Genomic DNA, 25,427 nt, shown 5'->3' with positions numbered 1-25,427 from the left:
AATTTCCCCTCAATGCAAGAACCACCCCCCTCCGAAAGAACGGCAGGAAGGAGTATTTAGCTAATGACAATTGAACCTGGGTCCCTGGCGCTGCAGGCTACAATTGATGGGCCAGCTAGTCAGTTCCTGCCCATCACTTCCATACATTTCACAAGCATTCAAAACCTTATTGTCCTACGTGGAATAATGTAGAGATGCCAGCGTTGGACTGGGGTAGGCACGGTAAGAAGTCTCACAACACCAGATTCAAGTCCAACAGGTTTATTTGGAACCAAGAGCTTTGGGAACACTGCTGCTTCATCAGGTGAGTTCTTACCATGTAGAATAAGACAGACGTGACTAAGGTATTCTTTTTCCTGGGACACCGTTTTCCGATGTCAATGCACCACTAGCACTGAATTTAAAAATGGTGGTTAGCACTGCTGCCTCACAGCTCCAAGGACCTGGGTTCAATTCCTGAGTGTCTGTGTAGAGTTTGCACTTTCTCCCCATGTCTGCTTGGGTTTCTTTCGGGTGCTCCGGTTTCCTCCCACAGTCCAAAGCTTGTGCTGCCAAATAAACCTGTTGGACTTTAACCTGGTGTCGTGAGACTTCATACTGTGGAAAACACAGCAGCCTGCTTGTGCGGAGGAGCAGCACGCTGGCACAGTGGTTAGCGCTGTGCCTCAAAGCGCCAGGGACCTCGGTTCAATTTCCAGCTTGGGTTATTGTCTGTGCAGAGTTTGCACATTCTCCTTGTGTCTGCATGGGTTTCCTCCCACAGTCCTAACATGTGGGTTAAGTGGATTGGCCATGCTAAATTGTCCCTTAGTGTCCAAAGATGTGCAGGTTAGGGTGAATTGGCCATGCTAAATTGCCCCTTAGTGTCCAAAGATGTGCAGGTTAGGGTGGATTGGCCATGCTAAATTGTCCCTTAGTGTCCAAAGATGTGCAGGTTAGGGTGGATTGGCCATGCTAAATGTATGAGGGTACAAGAGAGCATGAACACAGGCAAGATGCTCTTTTGGAGAATCACTGCAAACTCAATGGGCTGGGATTGTTATTTAGGGGCCAAATGGCCTCCCTCTGCACTGTATGGATTGTAAAGCACTCAATGGCTTTGTGTGTGTGTGTTTGCAGTGGGTGGGGAGGAGGAGGAGGAGGGAGGGAGGGAGGGAGGGAGGGAGGGAGGGAGGAGAAGAGGGAGAGAGAAAGAAAATCACCCTTGGGGAATGGGAGAAAGATGGCTAAGATTTAACACAAAACATTGTCCCACTGGTTCCCAGACACGAAAGCACTGCGACATCATCAGCAGTCTGTCAAAGCCTTTCAGGAGGGAGCAGCCTGGGCTGAGTCCATACCTCCATGCTAACCGGTGGCTCGGGATGGGGCGAGGAAGGGGGAATCTCCACGTCTTCGCCCAGAATCTCTTTCAACAGAACCTTCAGGGCGTTGGTGGCCGCGTCCTTCTTGGCCGTTTTCTTACTGTTGGCTTCAGCCGGAGGGAATCTCCGGCCGCCTATCGCGGCCTGCATCCTGAACCTGACGTCACGAGGAGAGAGAGAGAGAGAGACAGTGAGGCGTGGGTCAGTGAAAGAAAACTCACTTTTACACAGCACTTTCCCCCAACTTTACAAGTCACCCCGAAAAGCCCCAAGGCCAATTACGCACTTGAGAAGCATCCTTCCTCGCTGTCGTAACGCAGAACGAGGTGCGTCAGGCAGTCTTGCAGGGCGTACACACGACCGTTCCCTAAGAGGACTCGCAGATAGCCAGAGGGTGCACTCTCCCCTAAGTGCTGCCAGATGCAGAGACAGAAGCTCTTGGGCTAGTGAAATACTGTGTTATTTTTGGGGAACTCCAGGGCATACTGCAACTCTGAAATAAGCCTATGGTGAAGCTTGAGTACTTTTTTACAGTTTGGCAGGGTTATTTTTTACCAGAATGGGGGTAGAAAGTGGCTTATTTACTGAATCATATTTCAATCTGTGGTCTGATGCCTTCCTTTCATGAACACAGGTTCTGAACTAGAAGAATGAGGGGAGGATCTTATAGAAACATAAGATAGAAGCAGGGAAGTTGTTTCCACTGGCGGATGAGACTCGAACTAGGGGGCATGGCCTCAAAGGGGGAGCAGATTTAGGACTGAGTTGAGGAGGAACTTCTTCACACAAAGGGTTGTGAATCTGTGGAATTCCCTGCCCGGTTGAGGCTCCCTCATTGAATGTTTTTAAGGCAAGGATAGTTAGATTCTTGAACAGTAAAGGGTTATGGTGAGCGGGCGGGTAAGTGGAGCTAAGTCCACAAAAACATCAGCCGTGATCTTACTGAACGGCGAAGCAGGCTCGAGGGGCTGAATGGCCTACTCCTGCCCCTAGTTCTTATGAACCTGGATTCATGAACCGGCTCCGACAGAAACATACGTAGATTATAGAAGGTGTAGGCTAAAAGCAAAACACTGCAAATGATGGAATCAAACAAAAACAGAAAATGCTGGAAAATCTCAACAGGTCTGACAGCATCTGTGGAGACAGAGTAGAGCCAACGTTTCGAGGCTAGATGACCCTTCGTCAGAGCTGACAAAAGGTCTGACAAAGTGTCATCCAGACTTGGACATCTATCGTCAGATAAGGAGACCAAAACTGCACACAATACTCCAGGTGTGGCCTCACCAACGCTCTGTACAATTGCAGCAAAACATCCCTCTACCTATGCGCGAATCCTCTCTCTATGAACGCCAACATACCATTTGCCTTCTTTACTGTCTCCTGTACCTGTGCACTTTTCAGTGACTGATGCAGGAGGATACCAAGATTCTCGCTGAGTATCCACCTCTCTCACTTTACAACCATTCAAACAGTAATCTGTCTTCCGAACTGGATAACTTTCGGGCAAGGCAAGTCATAGAATACCTACGGTGCAGTAGGAGGCCATTTGGCCCATTGAGCTCGCATAGATAACAATCCCACCCAGGCCCTATCCCTATGACCACACATATTTACCCTGCTAACCCCCCTAACACTAATGGCCAATCAACCTAACCTGCAAGTCTTTGGAGTGTGGGAGGAAACCCACACCGACACGGAGGGGATGTGCAAACTGCACACAGACAGCTGCCCGAGGATTCAAAGCAAGGCTCACCTAGGTCACAAGCAGGGTGCCGGCTAATTGAGTACTGTGTGCAGTTGTGGTTGCCACATTACCAGAAGGATGTGGAAGCTTTGGAGAGAGCGCAAAGAAGGCTCACCAGGGCGTTGCCTGGTCTCGAGAGATTGTTTTCACCAGAAAGACAGAGGCTGAGGGGAGACCTCGGCTACAAAATGATGAGAGGCATCGACAGGGTGGATAGTCTGAGGCTTCCCCCCCTAGGGCAGAAGCGTCAATTACACAGGGGGAGGGCACAGGGTCAAAGTGAGGGGGGGTGGGGGGTGGTGGTGCAGTTTAAGGGAGATGTGCGGGGTAAGTTTTTCACGCAGGGTGTGCCTGGACCACGCTCGCCAGAGGAACTGATGGAAGCAGGCACATTCGCAACATTTAAGAGGCATCCAGATGGGTTCATGAATAGGGAGGGAATAGAGGGATACGAACTGAGCAATGGCAGAGGGTTTTCTTTTAAGTTTTAGTTAAGGCATCATGATCGGCAAGGGTTGGTGGGCCGAAGGGCCTGTTCTTGTGCTGAACTTTTCTTCTGATGCTTCATAATTAGAAAAGAGGTGGATCTCCCGATTGATGAATAGGATTCAATTCTGAGTCCTATTCGCCCTCTGGTGATCCCTACCTCACCGTGGAGGGACAGATGTGGGAAGGGCGATGCAAGTATCTGGAGGCTGGCAGGGTGTTTGGCACAATGGGACTGTGACAGAAGGCGAAAGGAGAGGAACAGTCTGCAGCAGGCAAGATACCTGGGCATTCTGAATCCCCCTTGGCATCATACAAAAGCAGCTGATGTTTCTTAGCATATGCTGAGTTGTACAATGTGACCGTACCAGAAGCAAGGTCAATCAATTAGGAACTTGTGACGGGAAATGTGCACGCACGCAGAATCAGCTAGTAGCTCCATCCTGAGGGGGTGACCTTATAGAGGTGTATAAAATCATTAGGGGGTGTAGATCAGGTGAATCGCCAGGGTCTTTGCCCCCCCCCCAGGGTCCGGGGGGTGGGGGGGGGGAGTCCAAAACTAGAGGGCAGAGGTTTAAGGCGAGAGGGAAAAGATTTAAATGAGACCTGAAGGGACAACTTTTTCATACAGACGATGATGTGTTTCTATGGCATGAGCTGCCAGAGGAGGTGGTAGAGGCAGGTACAAGTTAAAGTTAAGTTTATTTATTTGTAAGGCTTACATTAACACTGCAATGAAGTTACTGTGACATTCCCCTAGTCGCCACACTCCGGTGCCTGTTCGGGTCAATACACCCTAACCAGCACATCTTTCAGATCGTGGGAGGAAACCCACGCAGACACAGCGAGAACGTGCAGACTCCACACAGGCAGTGGCCCGAGCCAAAAATTGAATCCGGGTCCCTGGTGCTGTGAGGCAGCAGTGCTAATCACTGTGTTAGCGTACTGCCCCTGAGGCAATATTTAAAAGACATTTGGACAGGTTCATGGATGGGAAAGGTTTAGAGAGATACAGGACCAAACTTAGAGTCTGTATTTGTTGGAGTTTAGAAGGATGGGGGGGGGGGGATCTTATTGAAACTTACAGGATACTGCGAGGCCCTGGATAGAGTGGACGTGGAGAGGATGTTTCCACTAGTAGGAAAAACTAGAACCAGAGAGGGCACAACCTCAGGCTAAAGGGACGATCCTTTAAAACAGAGATGAGGAGGAATTTCTTCAGCCAGAGAGTGGGGAATCTGTGGAACTCTTTGCCGCAGAGGAGGCCGGGTCACTGAGTGTCTTTAAGACAGAGATAGATAGGTTCCTGATTAATAAGGGGATCGGGGGTTATGGGGAAAAGGCAGGAGAATGGGGGATGAGAAAAATATCAGCCATGATTGAATGGGGGAGCAGACTCGATGGGCCGAGTGGCCTCATTCTGCTCCTATGTCCTAGGATCATAGAGGCCCTTCGGCCCATCGAGTCTGCACCAACCACAATCCCACCCAGGCCTTACCCCCATATCCCTATGTATTTTACCCACTAATCCCTCGAACCTATGCATCTCAGGGCACTAAGGGGCAATTTTAACACAGCCAATCAAACCTAACCTGCACATCTTTGGATTGTGGGAGGAAACCGGAGCACCCGGAGGAAACCCATGCAGACACGAGGAGAACGTGCAAACTCCACATAGACAGTGACCCGAGCAGGGAATCTAACCCAGATCCCTGGCGCCGTGAAGCAGCAGTGCTAACCACTGTGCTACCGTGCCGCCTATTTTATAATCTAAATGGAACTAGTTCAGTTTAGGAAGCAGGCTCGATGGGCCAACCAGTCTCCTCCCGCTTCCTACGTCCTATGATTCTATCTGCATGGAGGAGTTGGGCTGAAGGGCCTGTTTCTGTGCTGTATATTTCTATGAGGGGCGACCAAAAAGAGGTGTATAAAATTATGAAGGGTGTAAATAGGGTGAACAATGGGAAATTTTTTCCCAGGTCGGAGGTGACAAACACAAGGGTCACAGGTTCAAGGTGAGGGGGGCGAGATTTAACACAGATGTCAGAGGGATGTACTTTATACAGAGGGTGGTGGGGCCTGGAATGGACTGCCAAGCAAGGTGGTAGAGGCGGACACTCTGGGATCGTTTAAGACTTATCTGGATAACCACATGAAAAGACTGGGAATGGAGGGATACTAACAAATGGTCTAGTTGGGCGCATGAGCGGCGCAGGCTTGGAGGGCCGAAGGGCCTGTTCCTGTGCTGTATTGTTCTTTGTTCTAACTGAGTCAGCCCGCCAGCAGAGATTTTAAAAAAAGATAGGAGAGTTCTCTTACCTGGGGTCGTGGGACGGGCCAGTCTGGGCCAGGAGAATGAATTCACACTGCAGCGCCGAACCCTGAGAGTATTCCATGAGGCCACTGACGGGGTTCTTTGTTAAGCAGGCCCGCAGCCTGTCTGTTGGTGAAAGGGCGGGGTGTTGGTCGGCGCTGGGCTTGCCAGGTAACACACCCTGCGGTAAGCCGACCGTCTCGCCAGCCTCACTCACGCGGTTGATGATGTTCAGGTCATCGGGGATGTCATCGGAGGCCCACTGGCCGTTCCCCGTGGTGCTGTCGTAGTAGCTCGCCTCGGCGTGGTTGGCCCTGTTGCCCTCCTCCTTGACGTTGAGCAGCAGCGGGACGGAAGCGGACAGGGGCCGCACGTCATTCGCCTCTCCTGGGAGGCCAACCGCTTGGCCATTCCCAATGCCTCCCTCTTCCTTGACCGCCACCCCTTGGCGAGAAACGTTGCCCTGCTCCTCCGACACGGCCATGGGCATTGCCTCCACTGCCCCGATTCTGGGCTCGCCCAACTCATGCACCTTCCTCTTCCTCAGCAGCACTTCCTTCTTGCGGTCGGAGAGGCTCCAGGTGGGCGGGAAGGCCGACTCTTTGTACAGGTCACCTTGGTTCTCAAACAGGTGCAGGGTGGGGTTGACTTGCCGGGCCGATTTCAGGCCGATGTTTTTGGCAATCTCCAGGGCGGTGGCCTTCTCCTTCTCCAGCAGGAAGGACAGGATCTTGTCCTTCTGGCTCTCGCCGTCCCCGACACCCGACTGGTCCGCCATGCTGCCTTCTGAGCTATCGTCGTCTTCAGATACCGGCTCCTCGACCTCGGGGGGCTGGGGCGGAGCTGTGCCCTCGGGCAACGGTTGTGGGCTTTCGGGGTTTGCGGCGTCCTGCCTGGCTCCGGTTGGGCCCACGAGGCACCAGAGAGGGGGCAAAGTGTCTTCCTTTCTCACCCGGTTTGCTCTCAGCAGACCATACAGGATCTGGTTGACTACTTTCTTCTGAACGCACAGCTGCTTGGCAAGCTTGCGCGCCGGGACCAGCTCCCCTGGTCTGAGCCTCCCCAAGATGGACACAACCTCCTGCTGGTTGTTGCCACCCAGCGAGATGTTCTGAAACCTGGAGAAGAGCTGATCGAGCTCCTTGTCAGCCCTGACGTTCTTGCTCCCTCTCTGGGCAGGGGCAACCGGGGGCCGAGGGGATCTAACCGGCTGCTGGCACAGGTGGCCGCTCCAGTTCTTGGCCGCGGGACGGTAATCTCGCTGCTTCTGGTGGTGCGACGCCTGGTTCCTGTAGTGAGACTGAAACACAAATGCAGGGGCCTGTGAGATCTGCCCGGTCAGAAAGCGAATCTGCTGGCTTCGAAAGTGATCTACTCCCGCTCCTTGATTCAGGGGGTGGAAAGTCGGAGTACTGTAGCCGTACAGATCGTGGTGGAGCTGGTTATTCTGGTGAAAGCTTTTGGATTTACCTCTGTGTGTTCTTCTATCACCGCCTCCACCTCTGCTCATAGCTCTGTGATAAGAGCAGTAGGGTTTGCCTCTGTCAGCACACAAACGGGCATGCAGGTGGGACTGGAACCGTGCTCCAATCGATCAGATCATCCGAGTAGACCTGATTAAGACAAACAACAGAAAGTTACGGACGTGCAATAGGTTCCGACAGCAGGAAACAAACCTAAGGGTTCCCAGTCCAGATGAGTGTCCGGCAACTCCTGCTGGGGAGTAAGTGCCAGGTCTTTGGAGTGGCCAAAGAATGGGCTCTTCACAGGCTGGGATGGTCAGGCAGAAGAAAGGTGGCACAGTGGGTTAGCACTGCCACCTCACAGCGCCAGGGACCAGGGTTCGATTTCCAGCTTGGGGCACTGTCTGTGCCGAGTCTGCACGTTCTCCCCGTGTCTGCGTGGGTTTCCTCCAAATGGCCATCTCCTCCAAACGGCCATGGACACACTCCCCTTCCGATTTATTCCTTTACAGTGACACAGTGGGTTAGCACTGCTGCCTCACAGCGCCAGGGACCCGGGTTCGATTCCCGGCTCGGGTCACTATCTGTGCGGAGGCTGCACGTTCCCCCGTGTCTGCGTGGGTTTCCTCTGGGTGCTCTGGTTTCCTCCCAGAGTCCGAAAGATGTGCTGGTTAGGGTGCATTGCCTGTGCTAAATTCTCCCTCAGTGTACCTGAACTGGAGTGTGGCGACTGGGGGATTTTCACAGTGACTTCATTGCAGTGTTAATGTAAGGCTTACTTGTGACACGAATAAGTAAACTTTCGACTTTTTAAAAGAGCCGCCTGGGTTAATTGGCAGAGGGCTGCTGAATCCAGTGAGACAGCACCATAGCAACGCTCAGAACCTTTGAGTGGAAGGAAATTGTTTACAAAGAAAGCCTCCTCAGCAGCAATTTTAGTTTCAGCATGCAGTCCATGAGGTGATGTGCAATTGCACCTGATCGCAGTGTGAGGGGATCCGCCCACACCTCTCAGTGCCATCCAAATCTAGAGTGCTACTGGACCCCAGGAATTCGTCATCTTAACTTAGAATCCCCACAGCACAGGAGGCCATTCGGCCCACGGAGTCTGCGCTGACCACAATCCCACCCAGGCCCCATCCCCATAACGCCATGCATTTACCCAGCATGTCCCTCTAACCTACACATCTTTGGACACTAAGGGGCAATTTAGCATGGCCAATCCACCCTAAACTGCACATCTTTCAGACCGTGGGAGGAAACCAGGGCACCCGGAGGAAACCCACGCAGTCACGGGGGAGAACGTGCCGACTCCACACAGACAGTGACCAGAGGTGGGAGGTGGTGGTGGTGGTGCACACAATGACATGGACTGCCTAGGCCAAGGGGCTGGCTTTCTAAGTAAGTCCATATCTGCAGCTTCTGGCCGCAATAAGCTGTTGAATGTCTCCCTGACATGTCCTCCAAACCTCTGCCTTGTGCAAATGAATTGGTGCAACCTGCTGGCACGCTGTGGCATCCTCACAGCCATACTGTGTGTGCACACAGAATTTTACAACCTTTTGGTCCAATAGGCTTACATATACAAACATATCAACACATAAACTCGAATACAGGAGCAGGGATGGATTTCTGAGGCTGTATAAGGCTCTGGTCAGACTCTATTTGGAGAATTGTGAGCAGTTTTGGGCCCTGTATCTAAGGAAGGATGTGCCGGCTTTGGAAAGGGTCCAGAGGAGGTTCACAATAATGATCCCTGGAACGAAGAGCTTGTCATATGAGGAACGGTTGAGGACTCTGGGTCTGTACTCGTTGGAGTTTAGAAGGATGGGGGGGGGGATCTTATTGAAACTTACAGGATACTGCGAGGCCCTGGATAGAGTGGACGTGGAGAGGATGTTTCCACTAGTAGGAAAAACTAGAACCAGAGGCACAACCTCAGGCTAAAGGGACGACCCTTTAAAACACAGAAGAGGAGGAATTTCTTCAGCCAGAGAGCGGGGAATCTGTGGAACTCTTTGTCACAGAGGGCTGTGAAGGCCAGGTCATTGAGTGTCTTTAAGACAGAGATAGATAGGTTCTTGATTAATAAGGGGATTAGGGGTTATGGGGAAAAGGCAGGAGAATGGGGGAAAAATATCAGCCATGATTGAATGATGGAACAGACTCGATGGGCCCAGTGGCCTAATTCTGCTCCTTTGTCTTATGGTCTATACCCTCTGAATACTTTCACCCTCATGACCATAGAAAGCATTCTTTCTGGTTGTATCACAGCTTGGTATGGGCTCCTGCTCTGCCCAATACTGCAAGGGTTGTGTATGTAGCCCAATCCATCACACAAACCAGCCTCCCATCCACTGACTCTGTCTACACTTCCCGCTGCCTCGGGGAAAAGCAGCCGGCATAATCAAGGACCCCGTGCAGCCCGGACATTCTCTCTTCCACTTTCGTCGGGAAAAGGATACAAAAGTCTGAGGTCACGTACCAAACAGCTTCTTCCCTGCTGCTGTCAGACTTTTGAATGGACCTACCTCGCATTAAGTTGATCCTTCTCTACACCCTAGCTGTGACTGCAACACTACATTCTGCACTCTCTCTTTCCTTCTCTATGAACGGTATGCTTTGTCTGTATAGCACACAAGAAACAATACTTTTCACTGTATCAAAATACATGACAATAATAAAGCTACGTACTCTATGAACAGTATGTTTTGTCTGATGCACAAGAAACAGTACTTTTCACTGTATGGTAATACATGTGTCAATAACAAAAGTCTTTAAGACAGAGATAGATAGGTTCTTGATTAATAAGGGGATCAGGGGTTATGGGGAAAAGGCAGGAGAATGGGGGATGAGAAAAATATCAGCCATGATTGAATGGCAGAGCAGGCTCGATGGGCTGAGTGGCCTTATACCCTCTGAATACTTTCACCCTGATGCGGATACTGGAGCGGCCCCTGAAGTACATCCGTGCCGATCAATGTGGGAGCAAGTTCCACATTCTAACCACTCTCAGCCCAAGAGGCAGTGAAAGGAGAGAGTCAGGCAGGGCCAGGAGACTGCAGAGAACAAGAACCTCCCCCCGCAAGTCGCCTGTTGCTCGACTGTATTTTAATTAAGAAAATGTATTGAAACCTACAAGCCTCAATTATTCGTCTCCGTATCCCTCTCGAGATCAAAACAATTAAAATTCTGGAAACTGCGCCACGGACAGCAGCACAAGGCGGCCCAGCCTCCGCTGACAGTGCCAGGATCCATATCCCCCCCCCCCCAGGTCAGGTAACCCAGGAGCAGTGGTGATGGAGGGGAAGGAAGGAGGGTCTAGTTTCACCTGGGCAGGCACTTGTACCTCAGTCCCACCAGTCTGTGCACAGCACAAGTACTGACGCTGCTGGATTCCTACAGGACGTCACGGGAATTAAGAACTAGGAAAGGAAATTCGTCCTGTAATTAAACATTTTTTTTAAAATGTAAAAATGGTTTTGTTAAATGCTACCCTATATTTCCTGGGTCAGACGCTTCTGAACCAGCCAGCGGGCAATGAGTTATTCCATTAAGCATTTCTAAATTTATCCACAGGATCGGTGGGGAGGGGGTAGTGTGTGTGTGTGTCACTGGCAAGTCCGGCGTTCACTGTTAAATGCCCTCAAGAAGGTAGAGAACCACCCTCTAAATAATCAAATGGGGGGCGGCACAGTGGGTTAGCGTTGCTGCATCAGAGCGCCAGAGATCCGGGTTTGATTCTCGGCTTGGGTCACTGTCTGTGTGGAGGCGGCATGTTCTCCCCGTGTCTGCGTGGGTTTCCTCCCACAGTCCGAAAGACGTGCTGGCCGCACTAAATTCTCCCTCAGTGTAACCCGACCAGGCACCGGAGTGTGGCAACTAGGGGAACGTCACAGTAACTTCATTGCAGTGTTGATGTAAGCTGACTTGTGACACTAATAAATAAACTTTACTTGAATGGGCTGCTCAGTCCTTCCAGGGGGCAGCTAAGAATCCCTGCAGGTCTGAACATAGAACAGTACAGCACAGTCCAGACCCTTCGGCCCTGGATGTTGTGCCGAGATCAAGCTATCCCATTCCTATCATTCTGGTGTGCTCCATGTGCCTATCCAATAACCACTTGAAAGTTCCTAAATGTTTGACTCCACTATCACAGCAGGCAGTGTATTCCACACCCCAACTACCCTCTGAGCAAAGAATCTACCTCGGACATCCCTCCTATATCTCCCACCTTATAGTTATGCCCCCTAGTAACAGCTACATCCACCCAAGGAAATAATCTCTGCACGTCCACTCTATCTATCCCCCTCATCATCATATAAACTTCTATTCAGTCGCTTCTCATCCTCCTCTGCTCTAAAGAGAAAAGCTCCAGCTCCCTCAACCTTTCCTCATAAGACCTACCCTCCAAACCAGGCAGCATCCTGGTAAGTCTCCTCTGCATTCTCTCCAACGCTTCCACATCCTTCTTATAGTGAGGTGACCAGAACTGAACACAATATTCCGAATGTGGTCTCACCAAGGTCCTGTATAGGATCCACATATCAGCAAGGCCAGGTAAGGATGGCAGATTTCCTTTTCAGGAGGCTGATGGCAAGGGGGTTGGGGGGGGGTGTATGTAAATTCAGTAATTAAATCAACGTCATTATCTTTTTCAACCCTCCCCCCTCGACACATTTTACTTCCCAGATGTAACAAACTCCCTGGATCATGAGTTTAGGTCTTTGGATTATTAATGTAGTTACGTAACCACTACGCCACTGATCCCGTGCAGTGTAGAATCACAAAATTAAATGGAGAAAGGCTACAGAATGCTACAGCACAAAGGGATGGGGGGGGGGGGAGGTCCTTGTGCATAAATCACAAGCTAGCGTGCAGGTAATGGGGAAGGATGTTGGCCTTTATTTCAAAGGGAATGGAGTATAAACGGGGAGGTGGTGGCCCAGTGGTATTATCGCTCGACTATTAATCCAGGAACTCAGTTAATGTTCTGGGGGACCCAGGTTCGAATCCCGCCCCGGCAGGTGGTGGAATTTGAATTCAATAAAAAATATCTGGAATTAAGAATCTACTGATGACCCATTGTCGGAAAAACCCACCCTTCCTTAGGGAAGGAAATCTGCCGCCCTTACCCTGGTCTGGCCTATACGTGACTCCAGAGCCACAGCAAAGTGGTTGACACACAGAAGGAAAGGAGCTGGTGCAGAATGTATTGTTACAGTCATTTGATTTGATTTATTATTGTCACATAGAGTCACAGACGTTTACAGCATGCAAACAGGCCCTTCGGCCCAACTTGTCCATGCCATCCAGTTTTTATCATTAAGCCAGTCACAATTGACTGCATTTGGCCCATTTCCCACATGTATACAAACACAGTGAAAAGTATTGTCCCTTGCGCGCTAAACAGACAAAGAATACCATTCATAGAGAAGGAAAGGAGAGGGTGCAGAATGTAGTGTTACAGTCATAGCGAGGATATAGAGAAAGATCAACTTAACGCGAGACAGGTCCATTCAAATAACTCCTTGAAAGTGGAGTCACAGGTGGACAGACTGGTGAAGAAGGTATTCGGCATGCTTGGTTTCATTAGTCAGAACACTGAATATAGGAGTTGGGACGTCTTGTTGAAGTTGTGCAAGACATTGGTAAGGCCACACTTGGAATACTGTGTACAGTTCTGGTCACCCTATTATAGAAAGGATATTATTAAACTGGAAAGAGCGCAGCAAAGATTTACTAGGATGCTACCGGGACTTGATGGTTCGAGTTATAAAGAGAGGCTGGATAAATTGGGGCTTTTTTCTCTGGAGCGTAGGAGGCTGAGGGGTGATCTTATAGAGGTCTATAAAATAATGAGGGGCACAGATCAGCTAGATAGTCAATATCTTTTCCCAAAGGTAGGCGTCTAAAACTAGAGGGCATAGGTTGAGGTGAGAGGGGAGAGATACAAAAGGGTCCAGAGGGGCAAATTTTTCATCCAGAGGGGAGTGAGTGTCTGGAACAAGTTGCCAGAGGTAGTAGTAGAGGCGGGTACAATTCTGTCTTTTAAGAAGCATTCAGATAATTACAAGGGTATGACGGGTAGAGGGAAATGGGCCAAACGTGGGCAATAGGGATTAGCTTAGGGGTTGAAAAAAAGAAAAGGTGGCATGGACAAGTTGGTCCGAAGGGCCTGTTTCCATGCTGTAAAGCTCTATGACTCTAAAAGTCCGACAGCAGCAGGGAAGAGGCTGTTGAGTGCTGGTTGTTGTGTGACCTCAGGCTACTTTCCTAGCTCAGCTCCAAATTCCTTTTGTTTTCTTGCACACCAATAAATCCCATGGGGAAATCAAGAACAAGCTCTCTTTTCTTTCAAGGTTTGCGAGAAAGTGAAACTGGAGGTTGAGAAGAACAGGGATGATGTGTTTAAGAGGGAGGGAGAAAGGAACAGAAAGCTTTGCAGGCTGGCCGAATGAGGTGAAGTGGCTGCTTTAACACCGGCTGCACCAGGTGTGCTGCAAGTTCTGTGCAAGTCTTGAAGGCCAACAGACCTAGTTAAAATAGACACTCGGGCCTCCCGTTCCGGCATATTTATTTTTCTATCACTGGCTGCGGTGTGCCAGGAGCCCACACAACCGTATACATATATATAAAAAAAAGCTTGTGTTATTGGTACCAACAACACACACACACACAGACACACACACACACACACACACCAGCGAGCAAGCGCAGTGAATTAGATTATCAGATACTTAGCAAAAACAAACCCTGGGACAAACTGCTCCACAGAAACTGAATGAAACACTTAAAAGTCACGGCACAAATTAACAAGCTTCATTATAAAATACCTGTGGTTAGAACACGACTCTGGAACAGCACAACCTTTAACATAGAGGAGGAAAGCCCTCACGGTGCAGGAGGAGAGTCTGTGGTTTGGAGTAGCAGCTTCAGCCTCTAGTCGTTCCCCTACCCCCTGCTGTTGCCCCCGTTTACTGGAAATGCACTGATTTGAAGCTTCCTGGGTCAGTGGAAGTTAGGCAGATTCCCTACCCGAAAATCTTTGGGGCGCGTGCGAATTGGGGGGGGGGTCTAAAAACTGAGCCAATCGCTTCCGCACAGAAATAAAAAACCCAGGATTGAGTGATCCCCAAGAAAAGGGCTCTCGCTGCTGGAACCCCCCACTCACTCTACACAAGAACAGGTCACTTACAGGCAAATGCCCTGAAGAGTTACTTATCAGTTTACAGATGAATCACAAAGGATTAAATGGGTGGGTTTGAGCTACGAGAGTCCTACTTGATCTTAAGCAGAGTTTAGCTGCACTTGCTTGGTCCCTGACACTGCCTTCAACACTGCCTTTTAACAAGGCCCCAGTTTCAGTTTTGATTCTGCTCCGTACTGCTTGGTAATGGGGAGTGACTTGTTATTCTGAATGGTTACAGGGCCTGATACACACACAGGGAGCTCCACCTCTTTCAAGCTCACCAAGTTACTTTGATCAGGAGTTTCACTTTCGCTTCCTCAAAAAAAAGGAACAAGTCTCTGCACCACCTGCCCTCAGCAGTTAGTCACTTCCACACAACTTGCAGCACCTACCCCCGGGTCCTTCACTGTGTTAGCAGCGGCGAAGGGCAGTGCCAGTTGCTCAGTTTGCTGGGTTCCCTTGAAGTGTGCAAAGCACCCAGACGCACAGGCAGACATTGCGAGAGAGACAATGACAGACATAAAGAGAGAGAAAGAGACACTCTTCCCCCTACTCGCAGGCACTCCCACACACACACACACTCACACTCGCAGGCACTCCCACACACACACACACTCACACTCGCAGGCACTCCCACACACACACACACTCACACTCGCAGGCACTCCCACACACACACACACACACACTCGCAGGCACTCCCACACACACACACACACACACTCGCAGGCACTCCCACACACACACACACACACTCACAGGCACTCCCACACACACACACTCGCAGGCACTCCCACACACACACTCACACTCGCAGGCACTCCCACACACACACTCACACTCGCAGGCACTCCCACACACACACTCACAGGCACTCCCACACACACACTCACACTCGCAGGCACTCCCACACACACACTCACACTCGCAGGCACTCCCACACACACACTCACAGGCACTCCCACACACACACTCACACTCGCAGGCACTCCCACACACACACTCACACTCGCAGGCACTCCCACACACACACTCACACTCGCAGGCACTCCCACACACACACTCGCAGGCACTCCCACACACACACTCACACTCGCAGGCACTCCCACACACACACACTCGCAGGCACTCCCACACACACACACTCGCAGGCACTCCCACACACACTCACACTCGCAGGCACTCCCACACACACTCACACTCGCAGGCACTCCCACACACACACACTCGCAGGCACTCCCACACACACACACTCGCAGGCACTCCCACACACACACACTCGCAGGCACTCCCACACACACACACTCGCAGGCACTCCCACACACACACACACTCGCAGGCACTCCCACACACACACACACTCGCAGGCACTCCCACACACACACACTCGCAGGCACTCCCACACACACACACTCGCAGGCACTCCCACACACACACACTCGCAGGCACTCCCACACACACACACTCGCAGGCACTCCCACACACACACACTCATACTCGCAGGCACTCCCACACACACACACTCGCAGGCACTCCCACACACACACACTCGCAGGCACTCCCACACACACACACTCGCAGGCACTCCCACACACACACACTCGCAGGCACTCCCACACACACACACTCGCAGGCACTCCCACACACACACACTCGCAGGCACTCCCACACACACACACTCATACTCGCAGGCACTCCCACACACACACACTCATACTTGCAGGCACTCCCACACACACACACACACACACTCGCAGGCACTCCCACACACACACACTCATACTCGCAGGCACTCCCACACACACACACTCATACTCGCAGGCACTCCCACACACACACACTCATACTCGCAGGCACTCCCACACACACACACTCATACTCGCAGGCACTCCCACACACACACACTCACAGGCACTCCCACACACACACACTCACAGGCACTCCCACACACACACACTCTCACTCGCAGGCACTCCCACACACGCACACTCACACTCGCAGGCACTCCCACACACACACACTCACACTCGCAGGCACTCCCACACACACACTCACAGGCACTCCCACACACACACTCACAGGCACTCCCACACACACACACACTCGCAGGCACTCCCACACACACACTCACACTCGCAGGCACTCCCACACACACACAACTTTTCAAACTAAAGTTTATTTATTAGAGTCATTAGTAAGGCTTACATAAACACTGCAATGAAGTTACTATGAAAATCCCCTCGTCGCCACACTCCGGTGCTTGTTTAGGTACACTGAAGGAGAATTTAGCGTTGCCAACGCACCCTAACCAGCATGTCTTTTGGACTGTGGGAGGAAACCAGAGCACCCTGCGGAAACCCATGCAGATACTGGGAGAACATGCCAACTCCACACAGACAGTGACCCAAGCTGGGAATCGAAACCGGGTCCCTGGCGCTGTGAGGTAGCAGTGCTAACCCACTGTGCTGCTCTTAAATGCAGCAAGGCCCCAGTGAGACTGAGGTGAGGAGAAATTTCTTTATCAGACAGTGGTGAGTGTGTGGAATTCACTCCCACAGAAAGTAGCTGAGGCCAAAACGTTGTGTGATTTCAGGAAGAAAATTAGATGTCGCTCTTGGGGTTAAAGAGTAATGGGGGTGGGGGTGGGGAAGGACAGGATATTAAATGCGATGATCAAAATAAGAACATAAGAAATAGGAGCAGGAGTAAGCCATCTAGCCCTTCGAGCCTGCCCCGCCATGGCTGATCTGAAGTGGATCAGTTCCACTTTCCCGCTTTCTCTCCCTAACCCTTAATTCCCCTGTCTATCAGAAACCTATCTACCTGTGACTTAAATATATTTAGCGAGGTAGCCTCCACCACTTCAATGGGCAGAGAATTCCAGAAATTCACCACCCTTTGAGTGAAGAAGTTCCTCCTCAACTCCATTCTAAACTGCACCCCCCCCCTCTTACTTTGAGGCTGTGCCCTCTAGTTCTGCTACCCTTTCTAAGCAGGAAGTATCTCTCTACCTCTACCCTATCTAGCCCTTTCATTATCTTATATGTCTCTATAAGATCCCCCCTCAGCCTTCTAAACTCCCAACGAGTACAGACCCAGTCTATTCAATCTCTCCTTATAAGCTAACCCCCTCATCTCCGGTATCAGCCTGGTGAACCTTTTCTGCACTCCCTCCAAGGTCAATATATCCTTTCGCAAATGCGGTGACCAAAACTGCACACAGTACTCCGAAATGAACTGCAGCGCAGGCTCGAAGGGCTGAATGGCCTACTCCTGCTTCTAGTTTCTATGTTACCAGGCTTGTTTGGTGCTTTGGCACGATATCCACTCAGCCAGGCACAGTGGGATAGATGTCCAAAGATGTGCTGGTTAGGGTGCATTGGCCGTGCTAAATTCTCCCTCGCTGTGCCCGGACAGCGTGGCGACTAGGGGATTTTCACAGTAACTTCATTGCAGTGTGAGTGTAAGCCTGACTTTGTGACCAATAAATGAAACGTACATGTAAATTTCTCAACTGATTTTTGCACATTAAACTGTTCAGTAAAAGCTTCCAATGAAAATGGCCAGCAACTGCTAAACCTTGGCATGCAGGGTAAGGAAGGGATAAGGGTTACATATTCCTCTCCCCCCACCTCTCCAGCTCCCGAATCCACAGCATTGCGACGATGTGCCTTTACCGCGTACATCAGCAGAAATTAGAGACTCAAATCTAAAACTATGCTGCTGTATAGGACACGGTGGCCTTGGGGGCACGGAGAAAAAGAGAGAAAGTGTGTGAATCAAATCAATGATTCCGCATCAAATTGTACATACGAGCAGAGCTCTTTAACAATAAAACAACCTGATTAAAATGGTCCCATTGAAAGCTCACTGTCAAATGAAAGGCGCCTGAAGTCAACCTGGAACATGGCGATAAAAAGAGAAACAGAATTGTCAAAGCTTTTCATCCTGCACGCATCAGGATAAAGCCAAGAATTCCAAAGTTCAAATGATCATAATTTATACTATGGAGGAAAATGTGCAGGTTAGGGCGGTATTGGCTATGCTAAATTGCCCTAGTATCCAAAGATGTGCATGTTTGGGTGGATTGGCCATGGTAAATTGCCCCTTAGTATCCAAAGATGTGCAGGTTAGGTGGATTGGCCTTGCTAAATTGTCCCTTAGTGTCAGGGAGACTAGCTAGGATAAATACATGGGGTTATGGGGATCGTGCCTTGGATGGGATTGGTTTGTTGCAGAATCATTGGGCCAAATAGTCTCCTTCCGTACTGTAGGATTTTATGAAATCATAGCACCCTTGCAGTGCAGAAGGAGGCCATTCAGCCCATCGTGTCCCCGCACTGGCAACAATCTCAGCCACATCCTATCCCTTTAACCCCACGTATTTACGGGGCTAAACCCCTGACAGGGAGGGGCAATTTAGCACGGCCAATCCACCTAACCCGCACATCTTTCGGACTGTGGGAGGAACTGGAGCACCCGGAAGAGACGGACGCAGACACGGGGAAAATGTGCAGACTCCATAGAGACAGTGATCCGAGCCGGGAATCGAACCCAGGTCCCTGGCGCTGTGAGGCAGCAGTGCTAACCCACTGTGTGACTCCTAGCATGTTTAAGCCTACGAGCATTTTTGACCAGGGAGCACATAGGTCCCTAGTGCTTTCTCCATGACAACGTCTTGCCGACCAGTCAGATCGTTTTGCTCCTGTGATGTAAACTGTTGTGATCATTTGAAGTTAGGGTGGCACAGTGGGTTAGCACTGCTGCCTCACAGCACCAGGGACCCAGGTTCGATTCCCAGCCCGGGTCACTGTCTACGTGGAGTCTGCATAGGTTTCCTCCGGGTGCTCCGGTTTCGTCCCACAGTCTGAAAGATGTGCAGGTTAGGTGGATTGGCTGTGCTAAATTGCCCCTTAGTGTCCAAAGACATGCTGGTTAGGTGGATTGGCTATGCTAAACTCTCCCTCAGTGTACCCAAACAGGCACCAGAGTGTGGCGACTTGGAGATTTTCACAATAACTTCATTGCTGTGTTAATGTAAAACTACTTGTGAGTAATAAATAAATAAAATTTTGTATTCTTGCATTTGCCCTGATGGACGCAAGGCAAAAAGCTTCAGCAGCATGCGTCTTTTTAGCAATATTCAAGTTCCGTACCACAATTAGTTGGACGTCAAAGCTTCACCAGATATCTCCTGGTTTAGAATACAGCAAAACCAGGGGGGGGGGGGGGGGGGGGGGGGGGGGGGAAGAAGAAGAAGAAGAAGAAGAAGAAGAAGAAGAGATAAACTATTCTGTCCATTTCCTGATAGACAAGAGAATTCCTCAGTTCAGCTGTTTTGTTTTGCCAGTTTTATTTCCGACTTCTCAAGCTGAGCTATATTTAGATCCTGGGTTTTCCCTTTGCACACAGCACCCCCCACCTTCCGCACCCCCTTTCAGAGCAAGCCACCCAATTCACCACCCTGTGTACAGATGCACACCCTGCTAAACGTTTCACCAAGTGTCTTTACACTTGACTAAGAGCGCAGATCAAATCGGAAGCCCGGTCGCACAGAAACGGTGCCTTTTGAGAGCAGCGGCTGGTGTGTGAAAGATGTTCCGAGGATGCGCTGAAATGACAGCCGGCGTGACAGAGTGATAAAGACAAGTTGCAGGCCATTTCCCGTTTGGATTGGGAGGAAAAGAAAAAGAGAGACTTGCAAGCATCCTGGTTTCCCTATTCAAAGCTCCAAATAACTTTCCCAAACTTGCTGCAGTTTACGTGGTGCAAAACAGATGGTTGCTTATTTTAGAAGCCGTTAAGGCATTTTGCCCCCTGCCAGACCGTACTGACTTCCGAACATGCTGGAACAGAAGGGAAGAAGCAAAGGCCCCTTGCCTAGGTTCCAGCCTTGGGTCACTGTCTGTATGGAGACTGCATGTTCTCCCCGTGTCTGAGTGGGCTTCTTCTGGTTTCACAGAAGCCCTACAGAAGGAGGCCATTTGGCCCATTGAATCTGTACCGACCACAATCCCACCCAGGCCCTATTCCCATAACCTCTCATATTTACCCTAGCTAATCCCCTAATACTAGAGTCAACTAACCAGCACGTCTTTCAGACTGTGGGTGGAAACCGGAGCACCTGGAGGAAACCCATGCAGACATGGGGAAAACGTGCAGACTTTGCACAGTCAGTGACCCAATCCCGCAATCTCTACTGCCTCGAAGGACAAGTGCAACACCACTGCCTGCAAGCTCCCCTCTGAGCTACATGCCATCCTGACATACCGCTATTCCTTCAGAGTTAAAATCCTGGAACTCCCTCCCATACAGCATTCTGGGTGTTCCTACACTGCACGGACTGCAGCAGCTCACCTCCATCTTCTCAAAGGGGGGGGATTAACGATGGGTAATAAATGCTGGCCCAGCCAGCAACATCCCGTAAAAGAATAATAAATAAACCTCCATGCTCGGCCTTGGCGAAGGCAAGCCACTTAGAGTTTGGTGAAGTTACTGCCTGTTAAATACCAAACAATTAAATCATAGAATCCCTTACAGTGCAGAAGGCAGCCATTCGGCCCATTGAGTCTGCACCAGTCACAATCGAACCCAAGCCTTATCTCCATAACCCCACATATTTCCCCTGCAATTCCTCTAACCTACGCATCCTGGGACACCAACAGGCAATTTAGCACAGCCAATCCACCTAACCCTTTGGAATAGGGGAGGAAACCCACGCAGACATGGGGAGAACGTGCAAACTGCATACAGACAGTGATCCGAGCTGGGAATCGAGCCCAGGTCCCTGGAGCTGTGAAGCAGCAATGCTAACCCACTGTGCCGCCCTCTGATTGATTACTGTACGGGTGGTCTACCTGGGTTCCTCAGTTGAAGGAAGAGCTCAGCGACCAGAATTTTAAAATCCAGCCTCACAACTTATTAAGCACAAGACTGTAAGACATAGAAGCAGAACTGGGCCATTTGGCCCATTGAGTCTGTTCCGCCATTCGATAATGACTGATAAGTTTCTCAATCCCATTCTCCTGCCTTTCTCCCCGTAAATCTGATCCGCTGACCAATCAAGAAGCTATCTCCATTAAAAAAAACTTTTATTTATGTTTATTTATTAGTCACAAGTAGGCTTACATTAACACTGCTATGAAGTTATTGTTAAAATCCCCTGAGTTGCCACACTCTGGCACCTGGTTGGATACACTGAGGGAGAATTTAGCACGGCCAATGCACCCCAACCAGCACGTCTTTCAGGCTGTGGGAGGAAACTGGAGCACCCGGAGGAAACCCGTGCAGACACAGGGAGAACATGCAGACTCCGCACAGACAGTGACCCAAGCTGGGAATTGAACCCGAATCCCTGGTGCCGTAAAACAGCAGTGCTAACCACTGTGCCAACTGTGCTTGTGGAAGGTGGGCAGCTAGATAGATAGTCAATATCTTTTCCCAAAGGTCGGGGAGTCTAAAACTAGAGGGCATAGGTTAAGGTGAGAGGGGAGAGATACAAAAGGGTCCAAAGGGGCAGTTGTTTCACACAGAGGGTGATGAGTGTCTGGAACGAGCTGCCAGAGGCAGTTATCGAGGCGGGTACAATTTTGTTTTTTAAAAAGCATTTAGATAGTTACATGGCTAAGATGGGTAAAGAGGGATATGGGCCAAATGTGGGCAACTGGGATTATCTTAGAGGTTTAAAAAAAAGGGTGGCGTGGACAAGTTGGGCCCAAGGGCCTGTTTCCATGCTGTAAGCCTCTATGACTTTATCTATGACTATGTGCAGTGTGGTGGTCAGCATGGCCGAGGTGGTGTAGGGGGGCTTCAGGAGACAGATCAGGAAGATCCCGATGCTGACAACCCATCCCACTCTCTTTGGTGTGGAACACTCCCATTTTCAGATTTTTAGGGGGAGTGATCTTCACAAAAAAATTCTAAGGTTTGAAGTAATGATGGTCAGGGAATCAAACTGGAGGGGCTGTTATTACTCAGATATATGCAATTGAGGGAGTTAACCTAACATTACTGTTCACCTTACTCTCTGAATGCAGACTTGTGGTGACTCAGTCGCTGTCAAAGTGCCTTCATTGGTGTTTTACTATCTTGGTCTACAGCTGATTGCCCTCTAGTTTTACATCTGGATTCATAAGTTTAAGGTGAGAAGGGAGAGATATAAAAGGCTCCAGAAGGGCAATTTTTTCAGGGAGGCTGGTGAGTGTCTGGAACGAGCTGCCAGTGGTAGTAGTAGAGGCGGGTACAATTTTGTCTTTTAAAAAAGTGTTTAGACAGTTACACGGATAAAATCTATTTATTAGTGTCACAAGTTGGTTTACATTAACACTGCAATGAAGTTACTGTGAAAATCCCCCTAGTCACCACACTCCAGCGCCTGTGTGGGGTACACTGAGGGAGAATTTAGCACGGCCAATGCACACTACGAGAGGACACAGGTTTAAGGTGCTGGGGAGCAGGTACAGGGGAGATGTCAGGGGTAAGTTTTTCACTCAGAGGGTGGTGGGTGAGTGGAATCGGCTGTCATCAGTGGTGGAGGAGGCGAACTCGTTGGGGTCTTTTAAGAGACTTCTGGATGATTACATGAGATTTAATGGGATTGAGGGTTATAGATAGACCTGGTGGGTAGGGATATGATTGGTGCAACTTGTGGGCCGAAGGGCCTGTTTGTGCTGTGGTGTTCTATGTTCTCACCTGTACATCTTTGGACTGCGGGAGGAAAACCCACACAGACATGGAGGTGCAGACTCCACACAGATAGTGACCCAAGATGCGAACTGAACCCGGGTCCTTGACGCTGTGAGGCTAATCACCTGTGCCACCGTGCCGCTCACTTGGTAAGATGGATATAGAGGGATATGGGCCAAACGCAGGCAATTGGGGCATGCTTGATGATTAAAAACCAGACTGGCACAGACAAGTTGGGTCGAAGGACTTGTTTCCATGCTGTAAACCTGTGACTCTCTACAAGCTACCTCATCCTATGTTATTATTAATTGTAACTGAAGTTTATGCGTTCGTCTGTCCTCATCCCACCTCAAGTGGCAGAACTGTCTGGTTTGCGGTTGGAGCTGGTTGTGCAGTACCGAGAGGCTGGGTTTTAAAGGAGCAAACGACCCTGCCCTTGCCGCGGGAGCTTGACAGGGATGAGACACATTTACAGTCTGCTGAATTTGCCGGGGAGGTGGGGGCAGGATATGGAATCCATTGCCAGCCAGAGCTGTCGTCAGCTTGTGTTTTGATATTACCCAGCAGTGCTGCGGTTCAGCGAGCCAGTTTCACTGGAATTTCTAACTCTAGATAAGCGGCGAGGTTCACTGGCAGTAAGTGAGCAATGACCTTGGCATTTATGCACGGTGTGACGATGCCTGTGAACCCAGATCACACAGCCATCTGCGGACTGGTGACTAGTTGAGATAATCCAGTAAATCTGACATCCTGTGTGTCTGACGAAGAGCAACACAGACTCGAAACATTAACCCTGTTTCTCTCTCCACAGATGCTGCCTTATCTGCTGGGTATTTCTAGCATTTTATGTTTTTAAAATGGGGCGGCACACGGTGGTTAGCACTGCTGCCTCACAGCACCAGGGATCGGGGTTCGATTCCCGGCTTGGGTCACTGTCTGTGCGGAGTCTGCACGTTCTCCCCACGTCTGCGTGGGTTTCCTCCCACAGTCCAAAGATGTGCAGGTTAGGTGGATTGGCCATGCTAAATTGCCCCTTAGTGTCAGGGGGATGAGCTACGGTAAATGCATAGGGTTGTGGGGGATAGGGCCTGGGTGGGATTGTGTTTGGTGCAGACTTGATGGACCTCCTTCTGCACTGTAGGTATTCAATGATTTTATGAAGCTGGGTACTCCATGGAGTTCAGAAGGATGGGGGGTGGTGCTGGTGTGTAGGAGGGAGATCTTATGGAAACATCTTCCCCACGTCCACTCGATCCAGGCCTTTTGGTTTTCTCTAAGTTTGGATAAGTCGGAGAGACCTAAGATCTGAAGGTACAGCTTCAGACTAAAAGGGACGACTGTTTAGAACAGAGCTAAAGAGGAATTTCTTCAGCCAAGAACGTGGTGAATCTGCGGAACTCATTGGCACAGAGGAGGCCAGGTCATTGAGTGCTGGTTAGGGTGCACTAACCATGCTAACTTCTCCCTCAGGGTAATGCAAACGGGCACCAGAGTGTGGCGACTCAGGGATTTTCACAGGAACTTAATTGCAGCGTTAAGGTAAGCCTTACTTGTAATCCCACCCCCCTCACCTTGGGCGTGGAGACCAGTTCTGGCTTGTGCTAATGTGACAACTCCACTGGAGATGGGGGAAGATTCCAGGAGATGGAAAATGTCACACAGGAGCAGGTAAATTGTCTTATTTTTGTGTAAGCCAGATCTCGCTGGTAAAAACAGGCCTGGGAGGATAACAAACGGTTGTGAATTGGTTCTTATATCCTTGTCCGTGATCTTCCCGGATCGCCACGCTGATCGGTCAGCTCGGTAAAATTGCGCCCTAGGTGTGGATTGGCCCACCGTCAAATTAAATCTCTTGCATTTGATAGGCAGGCCTTACTTCCTGAAGTTCAAATGCAGAAAAGAAATAAAAGAGTATCTATCAAAAACAGGAACAATTTCAAACCAAGGTACAGGGCACCACGGATCATCCACTGAATTATTTGGTGTCTCGACTTAGCTGGATTCTCCCTCTCTGGCTGCAGTCCATGGATCTAATCTGACCTTGCTCCAGGCTTGATCTGGCGCTGCTGGCTTGGACTGGGGTAAACACAGTAAGAGGTTTCACACCAGGTTAAAGTCCAACAGATTTATTTGGTAACAAACGCCTCTAGCTTTCGGGGCTTTGCCCCTTCGCAAA

The 25,427-nt window shown here is 50.1% G+C and overlaps 1 protein-coding gene across 3 annotated transcripts in view; it reads right to left on the bottom strand.

The window, feature by feature from the left end:
* adar (adenosine deaminase RNA specific) overlaps positions 1-25,427 on the bottom strand; it is a 69,644-nt gene that overhangs the window by 24,788 nt on the left and 19,429 nt on the right. The window contains exons 1-3 of one of the 3 annotated variants that reach the window (XM_080183523.1): positions 19,723-19,763; positions 5,917-7,524; positions 1,341-1,521 (exon numbers count right to left, since the gene is read on the bottom strand). In XM_080183523.1, coding sequence (XP_080039649.1) covers positions 1,341-1,521; positions 5,917-7,421 — 1,686 coding nt within the window. In that variant the 5' untranslated portion in view covers positions 7,422-7,524; positions 19,723-19,763. Of the gene's footprint in view, positions 1-1,340; positions 1,522-5,916; positions 7,525-14,210; positions 14,931-19,722; positions 19,764-25,427 lie in introns of those variants that run through there. The other 2 variants (XM_080183522.1, XM_080183521.1) reach the window with 2 other exon arrangements.

This window comes from Carcharhinus amblyrhynchos, unplaced genomic scaffold, assembly GCF_965287045.1.
Source record: "Carcharhinus amblyrhynchos unplaced genomic scaffold, sCarAmb.v2.hapA chromosome_322, whole genome shotgun sequence".
In the NCBI taxonomy this organism is placed as follows: domain Eukaryota; kingdom Metazoa; phylum Chordata; class Chondrichthyes; order Carcharhiniformes; family Carcharhinidae; genus Carcharhinus; species Carcharhinus amblyrhynchos.
Note: the sequence above shows the minus strand (reverse complement) of the source record. Positions and strands in the feature narration are given on the sequence as shown.